Here is a 23,189-nt window from a genome sequence, read left to right as displayed (position 1 = left end):
CCAGCTGCAGTCCATTTTTCGTAAGCCACGATTGAACCATCGCTATGCTTGTATTAGATTTGGCGCATATTTCGCCTAGGTGCTTGGCGGTGATTACCAATGCGATATCGTCCGCGAAGCCGATAATTTTCACCCCATTGGGTACCTTGAGTCGAAATACTCCGTCGTACATAATATTCCAAAGCAGTGGACCGAGCACGGAGCCTTGAGGAACACCGCCTGTGACGTGAAGCTTTTCTACTCCAGCAGCCGTTTCATATTCCAGCACTCTACCTTCAAAGTAGCTGCGTATGATCCTACGCAGGTAAAGGGATATGCCTATCTGCTCCAGCGTGTCTAGAATTTTTGCCCAATTGGCAGTGTTGAAGGCATTTTTTACATCTAAAGTAACGATAAGGCAATATTCCTTAGAGCCTTCGAGCCATCGGGTGCCACTTATGGCTTCTTGGGCCACTTCCTTCGCCATGTTCGCAGCTTGGATGGTAGATCTTCCTTTCCTAAACCCAAACTGTTTATCGGAAATACCACCCACATCTTCAATTTCTTTTTCGAGTCGATTATAGAGGACTCGCTCAAGAACCTTACCGGCGGAGTCGAGCATGCAAATGGGCCTGTAGCTAGATGGTTCCGCCGTATTTTTACCAAACTTTGGCAGCAGGACCAGCTTTTGTCGTTTCCATATTGTAGGAAATGTCCCCTCAGCCAAGCATGCATTAAATAGTTCCGCAAATGTTGGCGTTATAAGTGAGAGCTAGTTTGAGTGCTCTGTTTGGTACCCCGTCTGGGCCAGGAGACTTGCGGTCTTGCAGTCTATTCACCGCTTGAAGGACCTCGACGACGGTAACCTCGTCAAATGAGTATAGTACGGCGCCTGATGTGGGAGAAGCTAGCTCCCTTTGCGTGGGAAATAAAGTATCTACCACGTTTCTGAGAAAAGAGGGGCATGTTGGCATCGCCTCTCCTTTGTGTTTCAATTTCTTAAAAACCAATTTATAAGCTGTGCCCCAAGGGTCATTCTCGACGTCATCGCAAAGCTTGAGAAAGCATTCGCGCTTACTATCTTTTATTGCTCTCTTAAGTGCGAGTCGCGCTCTTTTGTAGGTAGCTCTGCACTCTAGAAATTCCGGTCTCCCTCTGGCTCGTTGATAGCGCCTCCTAGCCTGAATACACTCTCTCCTTAGGGAGTGTATGCGCTCGTTCCACCAAAATGTGGAACAATGTTGTTTGCGCTTGGGCTTTCTAGTCATTGACGCATCGCATGCTGCTCTAATATCCGCCATTAATTTATTCGCCATGTCGTTAGCACTTCCTCTATGTTCGACTGTTGTCAACATTAGCTTGAATATGTCGGGGTCGAAAGTATTGATATTCCAACCTCTGTTTTTTAGGGGTGGCTGTATAGTGGGCCGCCCTCCCCCCTCGAGGTTGATGTCCACCACAATCGCTGAGTGATCGTTTTGGTCATAGCAATAACTGATTTTCCACTCAGCCAACCTGTAGAGATTGGCGCTGACAAACGTTATGTCGATTACGGAGCCGAACCCATTTCTTAAGAAGGTGTTTTGCCCACCCACGTTAAGGAGTGCTACATCAAGGCATGCAAATGCTTCGAGCAGAGCCCTCCCTTTGGGAGATGTTCTCTGTGAGCCCCACTCTATAGCCCATGCATTAAAGTCTCCCGCGATGACAAAACGCTCCCGCAACGTCGCATCCATGGCTATTTTCCCGACGATTTCTTCGAACGCGTCCAGCGGCGTACTAGGTGGTATATAGCAACTGTAAACGTAAATGCCATCAATTTTACCGCATACGAATCCTCGTTCCTTAAGTATTAATTCCGCATATAAGGGATTATGTCTGCAGGACCAAATAGCAGTCTTGCTCAATTCTTCTTGTATCCAATTCGCAGTCTTCGCTCTTTAGGGCTCACTAAGAAGTGCTAAGTCAATCTTCAACTCCAAAACTGTTTGCGCCAGAAGGTCCTGGGCTGCTTCACAATGGTTAAGATTAAGTTGCAATAATCTCATAAAGGTCTTTCTTTCTGGACCGCTTCTTTATATACTGGGCACTTATAGCCACCAGTGGTGATGGTCTGTGCCGCTGAGCCCTCTTCTAGCGCACAATAAGCACTTAAGCGAGTTAGTGCATGATTTCGCCGCGTGCCCTTGGCCCATGCACTTAAAGCAAACGCCTTTGAAATTGGATTCGGTGCCGCAGTTTCTTGCTATGTGTCCGAACTCGAGGCAGTTAAAGCATCGTTTCGGCTGAACTTTTGCTCGCATATGACCCATCCGATTCGGACTTTACCACTTCTCGTAAGTTCCCGAACTAACTCGGTGGGTAAAGAAATAGTCGCAGTCTGCGTACCGCCATACGCTTTGCGCAAGGATCGCACACAAGACGGCTTAGCATTGAAGCCTGCAAGCTGTGTGTTCAGCGCCTGGCAGACCTCTTCAACCGTCGTTACTTCGTCTATATCGCGTATTTCGCACAGAGACTCCTCCTTGAGGGACTTGACGTCGGCTTTCCCTAAGAGAGCTTGTCCTACAGCTGCTCCAAGTTTTGCAGTGTCATTGTCCGACTGCATTCTGAGTTGGAAGAGGAGTTCTCCTTTAGCAGTCTTGCGGATCTTACGAACCATTGTGTTCATTTCTTTCAGTGACTCTTCATTTTTAACAGATTTAAGGATATCCGCGTATGAGCAATCGCCTGAGGTTTTGATCAGGATTGCGTCGGGGCGGGCTGGTCTCTGCTTCGGGCACTTTTGCTAGCAGACACTCCCGTTTCTCGGAACCGGACGCAGCTTTAAATTTTTTTTTGCGGTATTAAATTGCCAATAAATGTAATATCAATTATCCAAGTCGTTCGGAAGTCGTAGGTCGTGTTTTCACGAAGTGTCTGCTGGCTTGAGTCTTAAGCTAGCAGACACTCCCGTTTCTCGGAACCGAACGCAGCTTTAAATTTTTTTTGCGGTATTAAATTGCCAATAAATGTAATATCAATTATCCAAGTCGTTCGGAAGTCGTAGGTCGTGTTTTCACGAAGTGTCTGCTGGCTTGAGTCTTAAACTATCAGACACTCCCGTTTCTCGGAACCGGACGCAGCTTTACATTTTTTTTTTGCGGTATTAAATTGCCAATAAATGTAATATCAATTATCCAAGTCGTTCGGAAGTCGTAGGTCGTGTTTTCACGAAGTGTCTGCTGGCTTGAGTTTTAAGCTAGCAGACACTCCCGTTTCTCGGAACCGGACGCAGCTTTAAATTTTTTTTGCGGTATTAAATTGCCAATAAATTTAATATCAATTATCCAAGTCGTTCGGAGGTCGTAGGTCGTGTTTTCACGAAGTGTCTGCTGGCTTGAGTCTTAAGCTAGCATACACTCCCCTTTCTCGGAACCGGACGCAGCTTTAAATTTTTTTTGCGGTATTAAATTGCCAATAAATGTAATATCAATTATCCAAGTCGTTCGGAAGTAGTAGGTCGTGTTTTCACGAAGTATCTGCTGGCTTGAGTCTTAAGCTAGCAGACACTCCCGTTTCTCGGAACCGGACGCAGCTTTAAATTTTTTTTTGCGGTATTAAATTACCAACAAATGTAATATCAATTATCCAAGTCGTTCGGAAGTCGTAGGTCGTGTTTTCACGAAGTGTCTGCTGGCTTGAGTCTTAAGCTAGCAGACACTCCCGTTTCTCGGAACCGGACGCAGCTTTAAATTTTTTTTGCGGTATTAAATTGCCAATAAATGTAATATCAATTATCCAAGTCGTTCGGAAGTCGTAGGTCGTGTTTTCACGAAGTGTCTGCTGGCTTGAGTCTTAAGCTAGCAGACACTCCCGTTTCTCGGAACCGGACGCAGCTTTAAATTTTTTTTTTTGCGGTATTAAATTGCCAATAAATGTAATATCAATTATCCAAGTCGTTCGGAAGTCGTAGGTCGTGTTTTCACGAAGTGTCTGCTGGCTTGAGTCTTAAGCTAGCATACACTCCCGTTTCTCGGAACCGGACGCAGCTTTAAATTTTTTTTTGCGGTATTAAATTGCCAACAAATGTAATATCAATTATCCAAGTCGTTCGGAAGTCGTAGGTCGTGTTTTCACGAAGTGTCTGCTGGCTTGAGTCTTAAGCTAGCAGACACTCCCGTTTCTCGGAACCGGACGCAGCTTTAAATTTTTTTTTTGCGGTATTAAATTGCCAATAAATGTAATATCAATTATCCAAGTCGTTCGGAAGTCGTAGGTCGTGTTTTCACGAAGTGTCTGCTGGCTTGAGTCTTAAGCTAGCAGACACTCCCGTTTCTCGGAACCGGACGCAGCTTTAAATTTTTTTTTGCGGTATTAAATTGCCAATAAATGTAATATCAATTATCCAAGTCGTTCGGAAGTCGTAGGTCGTGTTTTCACGAAGTGTCTGCTGGCTTGAGTCTTAAGCTAGCAGACACTCCCGTTTCTCGGAACCGGACGCAGCTTTAAATTTTTTTTTGCGGTATTAAATTGCCAATAAATGTAATATCAATTATCCAAGTCGTTCGGAAGTCGTAGGTCGTGTTTTCACGAAGTGTCTGCTGGCTTGAGTCTTAAGCTAGCAGACACTCCCGTTTCTCGGAACCGGACGCAGCTTGAAATTTTTTTTGCGGTATTAAATTGCCAAACAATTATCCAAGTCGTTCGGAAGTCGTAGGTCGTGTTTTCACGAAGTGTCTGCTGGCTTGAGTCTTAAGCTAGCAGACACCCCCGTTTCTCGGAACCGGACGCAGCTTGAAATTTTTTTTGCGGTATTAAATTGCCAAACAATTATCCAAGTCGTTCGGAAGTCGTAGGTCGTGTTTTCACGAAGTGTCTGCTGGCTTGAGTCTTAAGCTAGCAGACACCCCCGTTTCTCGGAACCGGATGCAGCTTTAAACTTTTTTTGCGGTATTAAATTACCAATAAATGTAATATCAATTATCCAAGTCGTTCGGAAGTCGTAGGTAGTGTTTTCGCGAAGTGTCTGCTGGCTTGAGTCTTAAGCTAGCAGACACTCCCGTTTCTCGGAACCGGACGCAGCTTTAAATTTTTTTTTGTGGTATTAAATTGCCAATAAATGAGGTATAAATTATTTAATATATAATATTGTTGTTTGCTATAGTGTGTCTGCCACCTTAATAGGACCGACAGCTGAATTAATAGCAATACACAAAAGCGGTTGAATTTGCCATAATACACAACTTCAATAAAATAGCAATACTTACAGACAGCCTAAGCAGCATTTTGGCAATAAAAAATAAAGAAAGTGACAGCTACATAGTACAAGAAATCATTGAAATAATTAACGCATCAACTTTAGATAAAAATGAAATACATCACATTCCTGCTCACAAAAACATTAAACCAAATGAGAAAGCAGATGAAGCTGCACAAAATGCGAACCAGAATGGAGAAAGAATTAGAACAACTTGAGCCATCAAGGATGCGATAAAGAAAAACAAAATAAGGAAAGAATGGGAGACAGAATACAAAGGAAAAATAATAAATAAAGATAAAGATTACGGACAAATTTACCCGGAGCTAATTAACTAAAATTACACTGAAGAATTGGCGTTGGCGTTTTAGCTTTCGAGCTGGCCAAATAATTCGAATTTTATTCGACCTTCATCCGGTATTTTTATATACGCGCAATGAAGTAACTTAAATATTGTAACGAATTTACTGCAATTCCTCTTATTTGCAACCTTCTACTAACGTTCGAATCACCAAACTGTTGAATAAATAACTCCACTATTCAATAATGCAAAATGGCCTTTATTAAATTACTTCACAATAAATAACACTACTATTGCTCACCAGATAGCGTCTTAAATCAAACTGATTGTCGTGCCTCTACTGCTGCTGGCTTTTATACTCTGTGATTTCTCGCTCGCATATTTCTAGGTGCTTATATTTCCAGAACTTACTAGTTAGTTATCAGCTATAAATTTCTCAGCTATAACTACAAATGCACAATTTTTATAGCTTCTCTCATAGCCCATGCGGGTGTGTGTGTGAGTAATACTTGCACAATTTCTGCATACTTTCAGGAGTATCTCAAATATATGCATGTGGTTGTGCGTTGCTTCTCCGCTGCGTGTACGTACATATATGTAGACATAATGATTAATTTGGTTATGCGCATACAAGTCACTGCTCAGTATCGGCTTAGAGATGACAGTATCCCTTAGTGTTGCTAATATTCGTCACACTGCCCTCCACCTAAGTCTGATCGTCCCGACCAGGCAAATCTCTCGATCTAAACGCTGCCAGCCTTTCCAAATGAACCACTTTCATTTTGGTTCGTGGTTTGTCAACGGTTTGTATGCGGTACACTACATCGTTGATCCGTTTCACAACTTTATATGGGCCTTCCCAATTACACTGCAATTTTGGGGACAAACCTTTTTTTCGTTGTGGGTTGTATAACAGCACCAAATCTCCTTCCTGAAACCCTTCCGAATTAATTGCTTTATCGTATCTGGCTTTCATTTTGTCACTCATAATCTTTGCTCGTTGCCTTACCAGATCGTGTATCTCTCTCAGCTCTTCTTCAAAGACACCAGTAGATTTCTTGACATTTCTCTCCGCATCAGCATCTATTCCATACTTCAGATCAGCTGGCAGTCGAAGGTCATTGCCAAAAATTACCTTTGCGGGAGTTTGGCCTGTTGTCTCATGCACTGCCGATCGGTAAGCCATCAAGAATAAACATATATGTGTATCCCACTGCTTATGGTACTTGGCTACTACTTTCCTTAAATGCTCCTCCAAGGTTCTATTGAAACGTTCCACCATACCATCGGACTGAGGATGCAATGCAGTTGTCCGTGTTTTTCGAATGCCCAACTTTTTACATATTTCTTGGAACACAGTGTTATGGTCCACTTGGGAGTCACCTTTGGAACGCACCTAGGGGCTAGTGATAGCGAAAAAAGGTGCCATCGCAATTTTGAACGAAATGTACACTAGATGTCGCGACAGCCGCTGTTGAAGCCTTTTGTCAAAAAGAAGAAAAAAAACGCAGTTTCCGGAAAGGGAGATTATTGCCTGGGATTACGACAGCTGGAAGTAAACAAAAAACGTGATATCTATCTGCTTTCATCCATAATAGCGATAAACCAAATAATTTCGTAAAACGTGGATATAAAATAAGAAACAGCTCACAAAAATATTGTGCCGTGTATATTCGGACCCGACCGTATGGTTGGTTGTTGTTGTTGTTGTTGTTGTAGCGATACGGTTGCTCCCCGAAGGATTTGGGGAGTGTTATCGATGTGATGGTCCTTTTCCGGATACAAATTCGGTACGCTCCGGTACCATAGCACCATTAAGGTGCTAGCCCGACCATCTCGGGAACGATTTATGTGGCCACATTAAACCTTCAGGCCATTCCCTCCCTCCCTACCCCCAAGTTCCATGAGAAGCTTGGGGTCGCCAGAGCCTCGTCTGTTAGTGAAACAGGATTCGCCGCGGATAGGAGAGGTTGACAATTGGGTTTGGAGAAGCTATATATTGCGCTGGCAACCTGAAGGGTTGCGCTATACAGCCCCTTGAATCTGGTATTTTAGTCGCCTCTTACGACAGGCATACCTACCGCGGGTATATTCTGATCCCCTAACCCGTATGGTTGGTAGTGGCTGGTACTTGTGAAACGAAAACGAAATGAATTTTCGTAACAAAATTCGTAGTGGATTTCACAAAGTTGTACGGGCATAGATTTGAATCCATTTTAAAGGGAATACTCGATACCCGCCCTTATTGAGAGCTACACGACGATTACGACGACGACGACCATACCAACCACGAGCGCATCCACCACCAATTGCGCAACCACCATTGCAGCGCCATCAAGGCGCGGTATCCCATCGGCAGCGCCAACCAAACGCGCTCCGTCCACCAGGTTTACCACCAGCACCAGCTCCAACAACAACAGCGAAGCAACAATCGCCGTCATTATCCACCGACACATCTGACGCGAACGTTCTGGGCACAATTTTGTCAACCAATACCAAGTAAATCCATTAAATCCAGTTAAGCGGCCTTAAGAGCAGAATTGTTGATATTGGTTCGGCGTAAACAAAGGAAGGGCCGCTGAACATAGGCCTGCGGCAACAACAGTAGGGCTGCTAAACATAGGCCTGCTGCAACGCCAGGTATAACAACAACAGCAGGGCCGCCGAATATAGGCCTGCTGCAACAGCACCTACAACAACAACAGCAGGGCCGCTAAACATAGGCCTGCTGCAACGCCAGCTGCAACATCGGATATAACAACACAACAACAACTACAGCCTAAGCGGTGAGTTCGTTCCAGGATACGGAAAACCTAAATTTTTTCACCTGATTTGTGAGGACGCTTGTAGCTAAGTTAGACATAGAGAGTTAATAAAACTGGTTAAACTGTTTCGAAAGGCAGAGTTATCTTTGAACTTCTAATGAAGCTTTTTTTTGACACTTTCGACCTTGCAACGAATAAGTGGAGGGAGATAGTCACCTAAAACCAGTGTTATTAATTTTCGATGCTATTTTCGAGCTCATTGCTGTAAACAGTTCAATCATTTTATTTTACTTAAAGTAATGAACTTATGATAAGCTTTTGAGATAACCCCATTTGAAACATACATCGATGTATGAGTAATTAATATGAACTTCATTTAAATCTTTGTGCATAAAATTCGATCTTTACTTGCCACATACCTATATACATCTATGTAAGGGCGTGTACGTACATATTTAAAATATACATAGATGTATGTATACGCACGAACCGTAGAAGGAATTTCAGTAACTAATATGAACTTCATTTAAGTCTTTTGCATAAAAGGTATTCTTTACCTGCTACATATGTACTTCCATGCATGGGCGTATACGTTTTAAATATACTTAGACGGTAAGAAACATACCATTGAAAGGTGTGAACCACTGTAGTGACGACTAATACGTATTGAATTTTGCACTATCTGGTCATGATTAATCAATCAATCAGGTCAATTTTAAAATTTCGGATTATTGAAATTAAAAATCCATAAAATGAAATTTAAATGGTGCGTTATATATAAGTACCATGACCCATGGGCAGTCAATGTTAATTACCCAGTAGAAATTATAAATTTCACATTGAGTAGAGCTCAAAGGGTTACTATTTAAAAGAAAAAAAGATTCAATTTCAAATTAAATGGCAAATGTAGGTCCCCATCTATATATGTCTTACAATTACATAAATAGCTATTATACTAATTATTCATGAACACTTTAAACAGCCCCTTAACCTTAGCAAATACTTATATACAATCTTACACACCTTATGTAAAATTTTTTTCCCAATTTACAAAATAAAAAGGTTAACAAAACAAAAAAATGTATGATAAAAAGAATCATGACACCAAAAAGCATTAAATTATAATGCCATGGGTGAAAACAAAAAAAAAAACTTTTTCTAATAAAATACAATAGACTATAATACGATAAGTATTTAGCTAGCCTACCACCTAATTACATATATGTAAGGTCCCTAAGCACAATTACCGCCAAAACTTATGCGTAAGTTGGCAATTTTGTTTCATTTAAAGTCCCTTTTTTTAACTAAATGAATTGTCAATAAATGTTATGTAAAATGGGAGTGCTGACCGTCTTGTTGATTTAGAAGGCACGTAGGGAATACAGGAAAGGGGCCACCGAAAAATAGGTGCGTCGGTGGCCATGGATTTTAGGGTGGGTAATGCAACGGGCGTCGCAACATCACCCGCGGCGCCCCCTAAATATATTCGGCCCTTTTTTCTTTTTATTTTAATTTTCAGGGTTTTTTTTTTGTATTTTGATTTTCAACAGTTAGTAACCGGTCATGTCCGGTTCGGTAATTTCTTTTTGCGTTAATTTTTTTTGAATTTTAAATTTTGAATGTTTAGCGGTTTGTCCGTGGCATCCGGTTCGACCGGATGTTGTTTTAATTTGAATTTCAAGCGTTTTGAATGCGTTCTGCGCTTTGTGACCATTTTAAAGGCATGATAGGAATTGTTTTCTGTTTATGGCGCAGGACGGTAAGGTTGGCAAGAACCCCGCCCAGCCGACATGACTAGCCACAGAGCACCACTAGATCATGCCGACTACCTTCCTTTACTGCTCCATTAAAGATGCGTATCCATAACAACAGCTGACTCAAAATTCCTGCCTTGGTCAGAATGTAACTCCATTGGTACACCATACCTTGCAACCCAATCGTTTGTAACCACTTCTGCTACTGTTTCCGCTTCTTGGCTTGGGATTGGGTATACCTCTGGCCATTTACTGAAATAATCCATAACCACCAGTACGTATTTGTTTCCGCGGTTGCTAATAGGAAATGGACCTGCGACATCCACGGCGATTCTTCAAATGGTGCACCTGAGTTATATTGCTTCATCTGGCCATGACTTCGGGTTTTGGGCCCTTTCGCTCTGCTGCAAACCTCGCAGTTCGCAATCCACTCAGTGACCGACTGACGGCAACCCTGCTTAATTTTCTCGAGCGTCTTCGTGATTCCGAGATGACCTCCACTTGGACCGTTATGTAGTTAACTGAGAACTTCGGGAATCCTTTTCCTTGGAACAACTATCAGTTTCTTCTTACTTTGACCATCCTCACTCTCCCATACTCGATGCAAGCAACCGGATATCAACTCTAAACTGTTCCACTGTGCCCAATATGACTTCGCAATGGGACTCTTTGCTGACATCTCCTCTCTATTTGGTCTTTCGTTTCGTTCGAGCCCTAGCATAACATGTGACAGATGTGTATCTTCTAGCTGACACTCTATAATGTCTTCTTTAGCCTCGGCCTTTGGACAGTGCTTGCATTCCAAACTACATGGTCTTCGTGACATTGCATCAGCATTTCCATGGGTACTACCTTTTCGATGCTCAATGGAAAAGTCGTAGCTTTGTAGTCGCTCGATCCATCGTGCCAATTGTCCCTCTGGATTACGGAACCGCAAGAGCCATTTTAACGCTGCATGGTCTGTCCTGACGCGGAATGCTGGCCGTAGAGTACTTGTGCACTCTACCAGTGCCAACAGCTCTCGCCGTGTAACGCAATAGTTCCTGTCTGGTTTTCCAATTGAACGGCTGTAATATGCAACTACCTTCTCCTGTCCATCGACCAGTTGTAATAAAACGCCTCCTATAGCATATCCACTCGCATCGGTATCCAGAATAAATGTTGCTCCTGGAATCGGATATGCCAACATTAGGGCAGTGCACAAACGCTCCTTCAATGCTTGGAAAGCCACTTCTTGCTCCTTCTTCCATTCAAAAGCTTTATTTTTTCTTGTAAGCTCATGGAGGCTATGGGCTACGCTGGAAAAGTTTGGTACAAATCGGCGGCAATATGTGCACAGCCCAAGGAAACTTCTCAATTCATGCAAGTTCTGTGACCTTGGCCAACCCTTTACTGCCTCTATCTTTTCATTCGCTGTACAGATACCTTCTGTCGTTACCTTGTGACCCAAATAATTTACTTTCTTTTTAAACAACGAACACTTTTTGAGACTTAGTTTCAGACCAGCGCCAGCTACTCTCTGGAAAACTTCCTCCAAGTTCTTAAGATGTTCATCAAAGTTCTTGCCCAATACGATGATGTCGTCCAGATACACCAAGCATGTTTTCCAATGTAGTCCTTTCAGTACCTGGTCCATGAGTCTCTCAAAAGTAGCTGGTGCATTACAAAGTCCAAAAGGCATCACTGTAAATTACCAAAGACCATCACCGACACTGAAGGCTGTTTTCTCTTTATCTTCCTCCTTCACCTCAACTTGCCAGTAGCCGCTTTTCGAGTCCAGTGTGGAAAACCATTTCGTACCAGATAGCGAGTCCAGAGTATAGTCAATTCTTGGCAATGGGTAGCTATCCTTTTTCGTGACGTCGTTCAACTTGCGGTAGTCCACGCAAAACCTCATTTTCCCATCTTTCTTCTTCACAAGTACCACCGGTGAGTTCCATGGCTAGCTGGTGGTTCGATGACGCCGCTGTCGCTCATTTCTTGTACGATTTGACTCACAACTTCCCGCTTCGCCAGTGGAACACTACGAGGAGATTGACGTATCGGCCTCGCGTCTCCAGTGTCAATTTGATGTTTCACAACAGTGGTGCGGCCTGGTTTGAAACCATCCTGGTCAAATATGTTTGCGTACTTCAGGGGCAGTGGCTTTGCCTTACTCTGATAATCTTCCTCTAGCCCCTCCGTCCATGCCGTGATGCCATTTGAAAGATCAGTATTACTAGATGAAACGTGCTCCTGGAGCTGTTCACAGTTAATAACTACTTCAGCCTCTTGGCATCTTCCCAAAATAGATCCTTTGGTCAGTTTGAGTGGTGACTTGAGCTCATTGAGTACTCTTACCGGAATACGTCCATCTTGTTTTGTCATAGCCAGGGTTTTTCCTACAAGTATGTTCGGTGCTGATTTGTTTGCTGCTTCGACAACTCACAATTTGTTTGTCCCACAATCTCCATCAACCTTTGCCCAGATGACTGCTTCGGATTTTGGTGGTATTTGCTGACTCTCTTCCACCAGCACTCGTTTACTGCTGTAGCCTCTCTCGTAGCCGAAATTAAGTGGCACATCCGTGTTCTTATATCGCATCGTCTTGCTTTGCATATCGATCTTCATGCATTGGTCGATTAAGAAGTCCACTCCAATTATGATTTCATCAACAATCTCTGCCACTATAAAATTGTGTAGTACCGTGACGTTCCCAATTGCTACTTCACATGCTACTTCTCCAATTACCTGGGTGTCCTCTCCCGTGGCTGTACGTAATCTTGCTCCAAACAATGGTCTTATCTTCTTGTTGACTAAATCTGATCGAATGATGGAATGAGATGCACCCGTATCTACAGTCAGTATACGTTCCTTTCCATCCACACGTCCTCCGACAGTAAGATTGCTTGACCTTCTTCCAATTTGCGAGATGGAGATTATGGGGCATTCAATTGCGGGAGCCAGCTGTCACCCCTTGCGGCTGACTCGCTTTAGTTTAACGATTGGGTGGACTTGGAGATTTGCTCATCTCCTTCAGCTCTGCGTTTACGGCCACCCACATTGTTGGAACTATTAGGGTTGGTACTGCAATAACGTGCAATGTGCCCTGGCTTACCACACTTAAAGCATTTGACTGCATCATTATTTTTCTGTTGCGTTCCCTTTAAAGCTTCCAAAATTGTGTCCACCCAATCTGGCCTTTCCACTTCCACGCGATGAACTTTGTATGCGGGCTTATTCAAAAGCGACTCTGTTTCTTGAGTTAGTACATGGGATACCGTTTCTGCGAATGTGGGTTTTGGGTTTGCATATCTCGCTCGCTTCGTTTCTACGTCCCGTATGCCATTTATAAAACTCTGAATTTTTACCCTCTCGGTGTACTCCACGGGTGCGTCCGCATTTGCCAAATGAGCCAACCTTTCAACATCCGAAGCAAACTCTCGCAAAGTCTATTTACCTTTTTGGTAACGGTTTTGCAATTCTATTTGATATATCTGTTTCCTGTGTTCGCTTCCGTACCGTCGTTCTACAGCAGCCATCAATGCGTCATAACTGTTCCGTTCGTACTCTGGAATAGTCTGTAAGATTTCGGCAGCTGGTCCTTTCAATGCTACCCAGCCAAAATCGTGTTCAAGTCTGTGCTCGTAACTGTCTGCGATGTTTAATTTTTCTCTTCAATTTTTGTTGTCTCCTCGCCATCAAGAGGACCATCAAGAGGAAAGACATACTCTTCCACGTTAATTCCCTCTAATTACATTGCCTTTCGTAGTCGTGCCTGAAGTTCGAGTTTATTGCCGGTTGTGTTCAGTCCACGGCTCTCCAATTCCTTCTTCAGTTGCCGGATCTTCAATTCACTCCACTTTGCCATGTCCAAGTTGTATTCGCAATCTTCGGAATTTATTCAACAATTCCTCTTCTGACACCAATTGTAACGAATTTACTGCAATTCCTCTTATTTGCAACCTTCTTCTAACGTTCGAATCACTAAACTGTTGAATAAATAACTCCACTATTCAATAATGCAAAATGGCCCTTATTAAAGTACTTCACAATAAATAACACTAATATTGCTCGCCAGATAGCGTCTTAAATCAAACTGATTGTCGTGCCTCTACTGTTGCTGCCTTTTATACTCTGTGATTTCGCGCTCGCATATTTCTAGGCGCTTCTATTTCCAGAACTTACTACTTAGTTATCAGCTATAAATTTCTCAGCTATAACTACAGATGCACAATTTTTATAGCTTCTCTCATAGCCCACGCGCGTGTTTGTGTGAGTAATACTTGCACAAATATTGCATACTTTCAGGAGTATCTCAGATATATGCATGTGGTTGTGCGTTGCTTCTCCGCTGTGTGTACGTACATATGTGTAGACATAATGATTAATTTGGTTATGTGCATACAAGTCACTGCTCAGTATGGTCTTAGAGATGACAATATATATCCCTTAGTGTTGCTAATATTCGTCACAATATCAAAAACACACAAAAAAAAGACATAATCCTAAGAATACAACACGTGATCTTATTGAATCCACAACACTATATTAATTTGTGTGTTACGTAGATTTGTTTTTGTAAAGTTTCTTTTTCGTTGCGAATGAGAAGCTTTGTATACTAGGGCTCAGTTTCACTAATTTATGTTTGTTTGTTAATGGGTTGTTCAATATATACCTATTATTTAAGAATTCATGAGCTTCATTGAATATTCAATTATTATAAGCCGGTGTTAAGCTCATGAATTCTTAAATAAAAAGTATATATTGAACACACCATTAAAAAAACAAACAATTGAAAATAAAATTAAAATGTGAACTAAATTTGTGCTAAAAAGTATTATTTTGTTTGGAAATTCTTGTACACAAACAAATATTTATCAAACACGCGTGGTAGCAAGACGTTGCCAACTATTTTGCTGGTAACATTGTTATCCGCGAATAGAATACGAAATGTTGTTTGTAGTTTTTGTAACCGTTTAGAAGAATGTTGTTACCAGCTTAGAATAAGGGCGTTATAGTCTATTTCGGGATTGTTTTTGAGATAATTTTTGGAAAGTTTCGCAAAGGTTTCGGCATTATTTCGTGAATGTTTCTAAACAGTTTCTTAATCATAATGAAAGTTTTCACAAAACGTGAAAACCTGATTTCCTCCTTCATGTGCTTAGATATCGGCTATGAAGTTGATGAACCTGGTGGTACATAATTTGTGATTTTTGAATGACATATGTATGTAGATGCTATAGATCTAGAGACATTATTCTGTAACTCGATTCGAAAGGAACCGCATTTTGAAAGCTGTCAAATCAAATACATTTTTTTTTTCAATTCCGAACCATATTTCTTTTGAATCGAGTTACATAATAAGACCCCAGGATTACGATATATTGATTCAGTGCGTTGCTTGATGGTTCAAAAATAACAAAAATAATAGTCGTAGTACATTGTACATATGTATATATCAATAAAAGCAAAAAAGTAGGAAGTTGCATTTTAAGTATATACAAACTAAATGTTCTACAATATTTAGAACAAAATATTACCTGAATTTATCATGGAAAGAATTCCTAAAGAAAAAAAAGGTCTAACATAATTTTTTCTGCTCTCCTGAAAAATTCAAATACCGTTAGATAGACTGTTTTGCAGTTGATCGATATATGGTTTTGTAAAGGCATCGACATTATATTTTATATATTTCCAAAGTACAAGAAATGTGTTTAGTACAATACATACAAGTCCGACAGCGAACGCGAAAATGGCACGGGCAATCTTTTTATTTACAGTTTTCTGGATTTTGTAGCCCAATCAATTTTAATCTAACAAAGTACTGCTTGATTTTTGACATTTTAAGTGGTTGTTAATATCCTTATTATTTATTTTAATGTGTTATGTTTGACGAGCTTGAGGGGTAAATTAAAACACATCTTTGACTATATTTTTTCTCAACAATGTTTTAGATTCTCTTCCATATAAATTACGGGCCCGTATCGTGTTATAAGATCACATATAGTGTTATACTTTCACTCAAACGATAAATATGAATCAAGCTATTCGTAACAATGACAATACATTGTCAATCTAATAAGTACATGTAGCACTATTTCACGTATTACTTCAATCCTAATCACCATTTCAGAGCTATTGCGATTAAGAAAACTGAATTCGATCACCATCGTATAATACGACACGGGCTTTCAAATTTCTTATTTTTCCGCAAACTCTTCTGATTGGTTTCAGTTGCAAATTTCATAAAAATTGCCACTGCTATTTTCGCATTCACAGCTGTAAATGCACACACACGTTATCAATGCCCATACAAATAAATTTTAAATATATTACCTTAGATCAGCTAAATCGAAAATTCCCTTTTCAATACAATTCACTTAAGATGTACTATACTGTTTATGATGATTTTTTCTATGACGTTTCCACTTTTTTCGAACAAATATATATCTTATTTTGCAGTTGGATTTATACGCATGCCTTATTAACTATATTAAGAGTGCATATTACCGTTGGGTGCTTATATGTATGGGACGGTCATTTAGCAATACTACTGTTCTAACCAGGATCCACTCACAGCATTAGGAGTCTTCAACTGATAAGAGTAATAAATAAAAAGTTGATATGTGTGATTTGGCACGATTCAATATAAATGGTACTTACTTTAATGTTAAATTGTTTTAATGTGCTCTCCAGAGCAACAGCATTTCCAGAAAAGTACGCAGCTACAGCATTATGTAACAGCACTAACTGTTTATGCATGACTTTAATCTGAAGCATGTATGATGAAAATAAAACAAGAAAGAAAATCTAGGTTCGGGTGAAATCGAACATCAGAAGCATATACAGCAATATAAGCATTTAAAATATGGGGTCCCGCATAGCGCAGTGAATTAACGCCCGCGGGTTCTATTTTCTAATCTTGGCGGCCGCTATTTTCTTTTTGAAAAGGAAATAAGGTCCGGTTGCTTTATTTCCTTATATAGTAACACGTTCAGAAATTAAATCTTTATATGAAGATTTTACACACAACGCATTGGACCAACAAATTTAAGATATAACTAAAAATAAAAACAAAACAAAATGAAATCAATTATGATCAAATGAAGTAAAATACAATAAAATTCAATAATAAAAAATTAAACGAAATGTCAGAAAAACTAAATTTATTTTTAATCTTATTTTCTTTTATTTTTTATTTTATTCTCTTTCTTATTTCATTTTAATTTAATATACGATAATTTATTAGTTTTGTTATACTCAGCTTAGCAGAGCTCACAGAGTATATTAATTTTGTTCGCATAACGGTACCCTGGAACGGCATAAACTAATCGGGATAGATATAAACTTCTATATGTCAAAATGATCTGGGCGAAAAAGAAATTAATTTAGCCATGTCCGTGCGTCCGTCTGTAAACACAACTTGAGTAAATTTTGAGGTATCTTGATGAAATTTGGTATGTAGGTTCCCGGGTACTCATCTCAGATCGCTATTTAAAATGAACGAAATCGTACTATAACCACGCCCACTTTTTCGATATGGAAAATTTCGAAAAACCGAAAAAGTGCGATAATTCATTACCAAAGACGGATAGAGCGATGAAACTTGGTAGGTGGGTTGACCTTATGACGCAGAATAGAAAATTAGTAAAATTTTGGACAATGGACGTGGCACCGCCCACTTTTAAAAGAAGGTAATTTAAAAGTTTTACAAGCTGTAATTTGGCAGTCGTTGAAGATATCATGATGAAATTTGGCAGGAGTGTTACCCCTATTACTATAAAAAATAAATAAATGTAAGGCGCGATAACCTCCGAAGAGATCTAAGGCCGAGCTTCTCTTCCAATTTGCGTCGTGCTCCTCTTGATTTTCCCTACAAATTGGCCGGACGGGACCAACATGTTTTATGCAGACTCCGAACGGCATCTGCAAGGCAGTTGAGTTTTCACTGAGAGCTTTTCATGGCAGAAATACACCCGGAGCGCTTGCCAAACACTGCCGAGGGGCGACCCCGCTTAGAAAAATTTTCTTCTAATTGAAAAACCTTATTTCTAAAATTTTGATGTTGCTTTGCCCGGGGTGCGAACCCAGGGCATACGGTGTGGCAGGCGGAGCACGCTACCATCACACCACGGTGGCCCCTATTACTATATGTGTGCCAAATAAAAATTAGCAAAATCGGATGTCAAACACGCCCACTTAAGAAAAAAATATTTTTTTAAGTCAAATTTTAACAAAAAATTGAATATCTTTACAGTATATAAGTAAATTATGTCAAAATTCAACCCCAGTAATGATATGGTGCAACAAAATACAAAAATAAAAGAAAATTTCAAAATGGGCGTGGCTCCACCCTTTTTCATTTATTTTGTCTAGAATACTTTTAATGCCATAAGTCGAACAAAAATTTACCAATCCATGTGAAATTTGGTAAGGGCATTGCTTCTATGATGATAACTTTTTTCTGTGAAAAATGGCGAAATCGGTTGAAGCCACGCCGAGTTTTTATACACAGTCGACCGTCTGTCCTTCCGCTCGGCCGTTAACACGATATCGAAAATTTCGAAAAAAGAAAAAATGCCATACTTCTATACCAAATACAAAAAGAGGGATGAAACATGGTGATTAGATTGATTTTTTGACGCAAAATATACATAACTTTAGAAAAAACTTTGTAAAATGGGTGGGACACCTACCATATTGTAAGATACTGTGTCACAGGATTTGATAAAACACTGTATCACAGGCTATGAAGTAGACTACGAAATATGAATTTAGGTTTTGTCATAATTTTTCAGTTTAATTGATTTAAATTTTTATGTTCAACCGAAATTTACTGATTTCAATAAATAATTTTTATAAAACGATCGACGTTCATCCTTGACAGAATCAGAAGTGGTTCGAACGCTCGTGAAAAAGTATTGTTAAAGGAAAACGGTTAATGGTTAATGTGTAACGTATAAAACGGCTACGATTTTACAACGAAGGTACATTCAGGCAAAAACGACCAACGGCGTTGTAAAACCAACAGCAGTCGTCGGGGAATACGTTGGACGAAGCTCAACGTGACAGAGAACATTCAGAGTATTCAAAAGAATAATTCGTGAGTTTCAAACATTGTGCACGTAACGCACATTAAACATTTATACAACGTAAACGGTATAGTATGATGGTGAAATTATCCAGCTTAAATGTAGCTCAATTAAACGTACTATTGCGTCAAAACGATATCGCGATTAGTGGTACTAAAACACATAAAGTTGCGGCTTTGTTGGAAGTGTTGGGTTCAGATGAGGTAGAGATTGAGGAGATTTCTTCAGCGGAGCCATGGGAGCAGCCATTAAATCAGCTACAGGAGTTAGTATGCAGTTTGGCAAATTCGGTGAAGGCTATTGAAGCTGCAATTAAGCCAGCATCGCTAAGCAACGATGGAGTCGATTCGGTAGAAATGGCAAGTGAACAGGAAAGTGGACGAATTTCTGATCCTTTATTGCAGCGTAGTTTATCAACGCATGTAGTGCATACTCAGAATGTTCAGGAAGTGGTAGGAGTTCTTCCTGAATTTGATCCAGTTCGGAAGACAATTTTAGCGAATCAGTTTGTGGTAAAAGTTGAGCAGTTACAAAAGGTGTACATGTGGAAAAATGAAACTGTGCTCCTCGCTGTGCAGCATAAGCTTAAAGGTGTTGCAAAAATGTGGTTGGATGCTCAACCAGTGTTCAAGTCTTGGACAGAGTTTGTCCAAATGTTGTTACGTGATTTTCCATATGCATTGACCTCAGCTGATGTTCATCGCGAGTTAGCAGCACGGCGACGTAAGCCAAGTGAGTCCCTTACTGAGTATTATTATATAATTATGACTATTGGAAGGCGAGGGGATGTTGATGACCAATCAATAAACTCATACACCATCGTCGGTTTAAACGACAGTGGGCTTACTAGAACGCTATTAGCGATGAGATTACGAACCAGCAATGAGTTGAGACAATGTCTTGAAAGTTTACGGTCAACGGCAGAAAGAAGCGGACATCGAAACATACTATGTGGGAGTTCATCGGAGTACAGCCCGGTGACAGTCGACACTAAAGAGAAACAGGTGAAATGTTATAATTGTAATGTATATGGTCATGTGGCAGCGAAATGCCCGCAACCTCAAAAGAAGCAGCGATGTACTAAGTGTTCAAAAGTTGGGCACGACACAAAAAAGTGTTCAGCAGAATCTAAACATACTGTTGCAAAGATAGATGGAAATGAAAATATACAACAAATGGTTCCGCCAATTGTTGAAGAGGTCGAGTGTGAAGGACGGAAGTACCAAGCCCTTATAGATACTGGTAGTGATCATTCACTTATAAAGAAGTCAGCGGTGTGGTTTAGCGCTAATCAAATGCCAACATATCAACGATTGAAAGGTTTTGGTGGCTCTATAGTTGAGGTTACTTACGTTGTAAATACTAAGATTAAATTTGCAGACAAGGTTATCAGTGCCAAATTGTATGAGGTACCAGATAACATGCTCAATTATGACTTTTTGCTAGGAAGGGATGTGCTATGCAGTCAAGATCGTCGTTTGATAATTGATTCTGGATCAATAGTATTGGAAATTAAAAGCGGAACACAGTTCAATGTAAACAAGAATTTAGTTCAGAAGCATCAGCAGGAAGTACTCAAATTATTAAATGATTATGACGAATGTTTTGCAGAAGGCATATCTACTCTGGGAAGATCCAAAACTACATTAATGGACATAAGTGTTACTACTGAGAGCCCTATTGTGGGTAAACGGTACCAGGTACCATTTGCAAAACAATGTGAACTTTCAAGAATATTAAAAGAACTCTTAGACGATAACATTATTCGACGAAATTCTTCTCCACACGCCGCGTCTGTGGGGAGAGCAGGATGTGCGTAGACTACCGTGCATTAAATACAGTTACTGTAGGGAAGCATTTTCCCATGCCAGTGGTTAAGGAGCAATTGGCTAAGTTAAGTGGCGGACAATTTTTTACAACTTTGGATATGACTAGCGGATATTATCAAGTCCCGATTAAAGAAGATTTTAAGAAACTTACAGCGTTTCTGACGCATGAGGGATTGTATGAACACAGTGTGATGCCTTTTAGGTTAGTCAATGCACTGATGGTATTTCAAGAAATGGTAGTGTAATGTCGTCATTGAAGCACAGAGACAATGTAATCAGTTATGTGGATGAAGTGATCAAACCTACCCGTCATTCGAGGAAGGAATAATAGTTTTAAGAGAGGTGTTGGAAGCGATTAAGCAAGATGGTATTACGTTACGACCTTCAAAGTGCCAATTCTTGGCGAACGATGTTATTTTCTTGGGTCACGAGGTGTTTAAAGCAGGTATAGCTCCGGGGAAAAAGAAGATGATATGTGTTGAGGAGTTTCCTCAGCCGACAACTGTTATCCAGGTAAGGCAATTTCTTGGATTAACAGGTTTCTTTCGCAAATTTGTTGAAGGCTATAGTCATATCGCAATTCCACTCACTATGTTGTTAAAGAAGGATGCCGGTTTTGAGTGGGGTTCTTCACAGCAACAAGCTTTTGATCAGTTGAAGGGTGCTATATCAAGCAAGCCAGTGTTGGAGTTATACGATTCTCATAAGCAGCACGAGGTACACACTGATGCTAGTCATGTGGGCCTTTCTGGAATTTTATTCCAATATGGAGATGAAGGTATAAAACCAGTTTTATTTTATAGTAGGCAAGGTAGTGAGCCTGAGTCGAGACTTCAGAGTCACGAGTTGGAAGTATTAGCGAACATTAACACGCTTCCGTATGTATCTTTTGGGAAAAACATTCACAGTAGTAACTGATTGCAATGCTATTGTTACAACGAAAGCTACAACACCACTTCTTCCACGTATTGCGAGATGGTGATTGAGATTAGAAGAATTTGATCTCAAAGCGATTCATCGACAGGGTTATAAAATGCAGCATGTAGACTCTATGAGCAGATCACCTAGTTTACCACCAAGCGAATGCCAGACGGTTGCAGAGAATATTTTAGCTATCACAACAGAAGGAAGCCATGATTGGGTGTATACAATGCAAATGCAAGATAAGAAACTTCAGGATATCGTGGAAGTTAAAGGATACATAGCGGCATGTCCAGAATGTTGCATATATAAGGTACGAGGAGGCAAACCCGAGGGGCAAATGCATCTCACAGAGATAACACCAATACCGTTTCGGTCAATACATATGGACCATTTGGGGCCGTTTCCCAAGAGCAAGAAAGGGAATCAGCATATAATTGTTTTGGTATGTGCGTTTTCAAAATATACAATTTTGAAGGCGGTGCGAAATTCAAAATCAGCTCCAGTTATTGGCATGCTACAAGAAGTGATGTCGACGTTTGGTCAACCAGTTCAGATAACTACGGATCGTGGTACAGCATTCACTTCAAAATATTTCGAGACGTTCTTACAAAGATATGGTATTCGACATATTAATATTGCAGTACGGACTCCGCGAGGAAATGGTCAAGCCGAACGTGTAAACAAGACCATTTTGCCAGACAACAACAACAACAACCATTTTGCCAGCCATACGCACTATGATGAAAACTACAAAAGAATGTGACTCTATATTACCATCTGTACAATGGAGTCTAAATTCACAGCTAAATGCAACGCCAAAAGTGAGTCCGAATGATGTCATATTGTAACGATTTTACTGCAAATTCCTCTTATTTGCCCTTTTGCTAGGTTCGTATCGCTAAACTGTTGAATAAATAACTCCAATATTGAATAATGGAAAAATGGCATTTATTAAAATACTTCACAATAACACTCAAACTGTGCAACGAATAGCTTAATAACCAAACTGATAGCTCAAATGAAACTCCACTATTCAAAATAATACTGCTATTGCTCGCTAGATATCGTCTTAGTCGTAACTGCTTGACAACTCAAATCAAACTCAAACTCCTCGCCTTTACTGTCGCGCCTTTTATACTTTTTGATTTCTAATTGCATACTTCTAGGCTTTTCCATTCCAGAACTTACTAGTTACTTTAGGCTACAAAATCGCCAGCCATACTACGTGCACAAATTATTGCCCTCTCTTGTGACAACTCAGATAAGATATATGCATGTGTTTGTGCATTGCCGCTCCACTGCTCGTATACGTACATATGTGTAG

At 40.4% G+C, this 23,189-nt stretch overlaps 1 protein-coding gene across 6 annotated transcripts in view; it reads right to left on the bottom strand.

Moving 5' to 3' along the window:
- Arfip (ADP ribosylation factor interacting protein arfaptin) overlaps window positions 1-23,189 on the bottom strand; it is a 121,698-nt gene that overhangs the window by 82,245 nt on the left and 16,264 nt on the right. For 2 of the 6 annotated variants that reach the window (XM_067759315.1, XM_067759314.1), the window contains 2 exons: window positions 16,684-16,791; window positions 15,631-16,615 (listed from right to left, as the gene is read on the bottom strand). In XM_067759315.1, coding sequence (XP_067615416.1) covers window positions 16,571-16,615; window positions 16,684-16,791 — 153 coding nt within the window. In that variant the 3' untranslated portion in view covers window positions 15,631-16,570. The other 4 variants (XR_010948485.1, XR_010948486.1, XR_010948487.1 and 1 more) reach the window with 4 other exon arrangements.

Source organism: Eurosta solidaginis, chromosome 1 (genome assembly GCF_040869045.1).
Source record: "Eurosta solidaginis isolate ZX-2024a chromosome 1, ASM4086904v1, whole genome shotgun sequence".
In the NCBI taxonomy this organism is placed as follows: Eukaryota; Metazoa; Arthropoda; class Insecta; order Diptera; family Tephritidae; genus Eurosta; species Eurosta solidaginis.
Note: the sequence above shows the minus strand (reverse complement) of the source record. Positions and strands in the feature narration are given on the sequence as shown.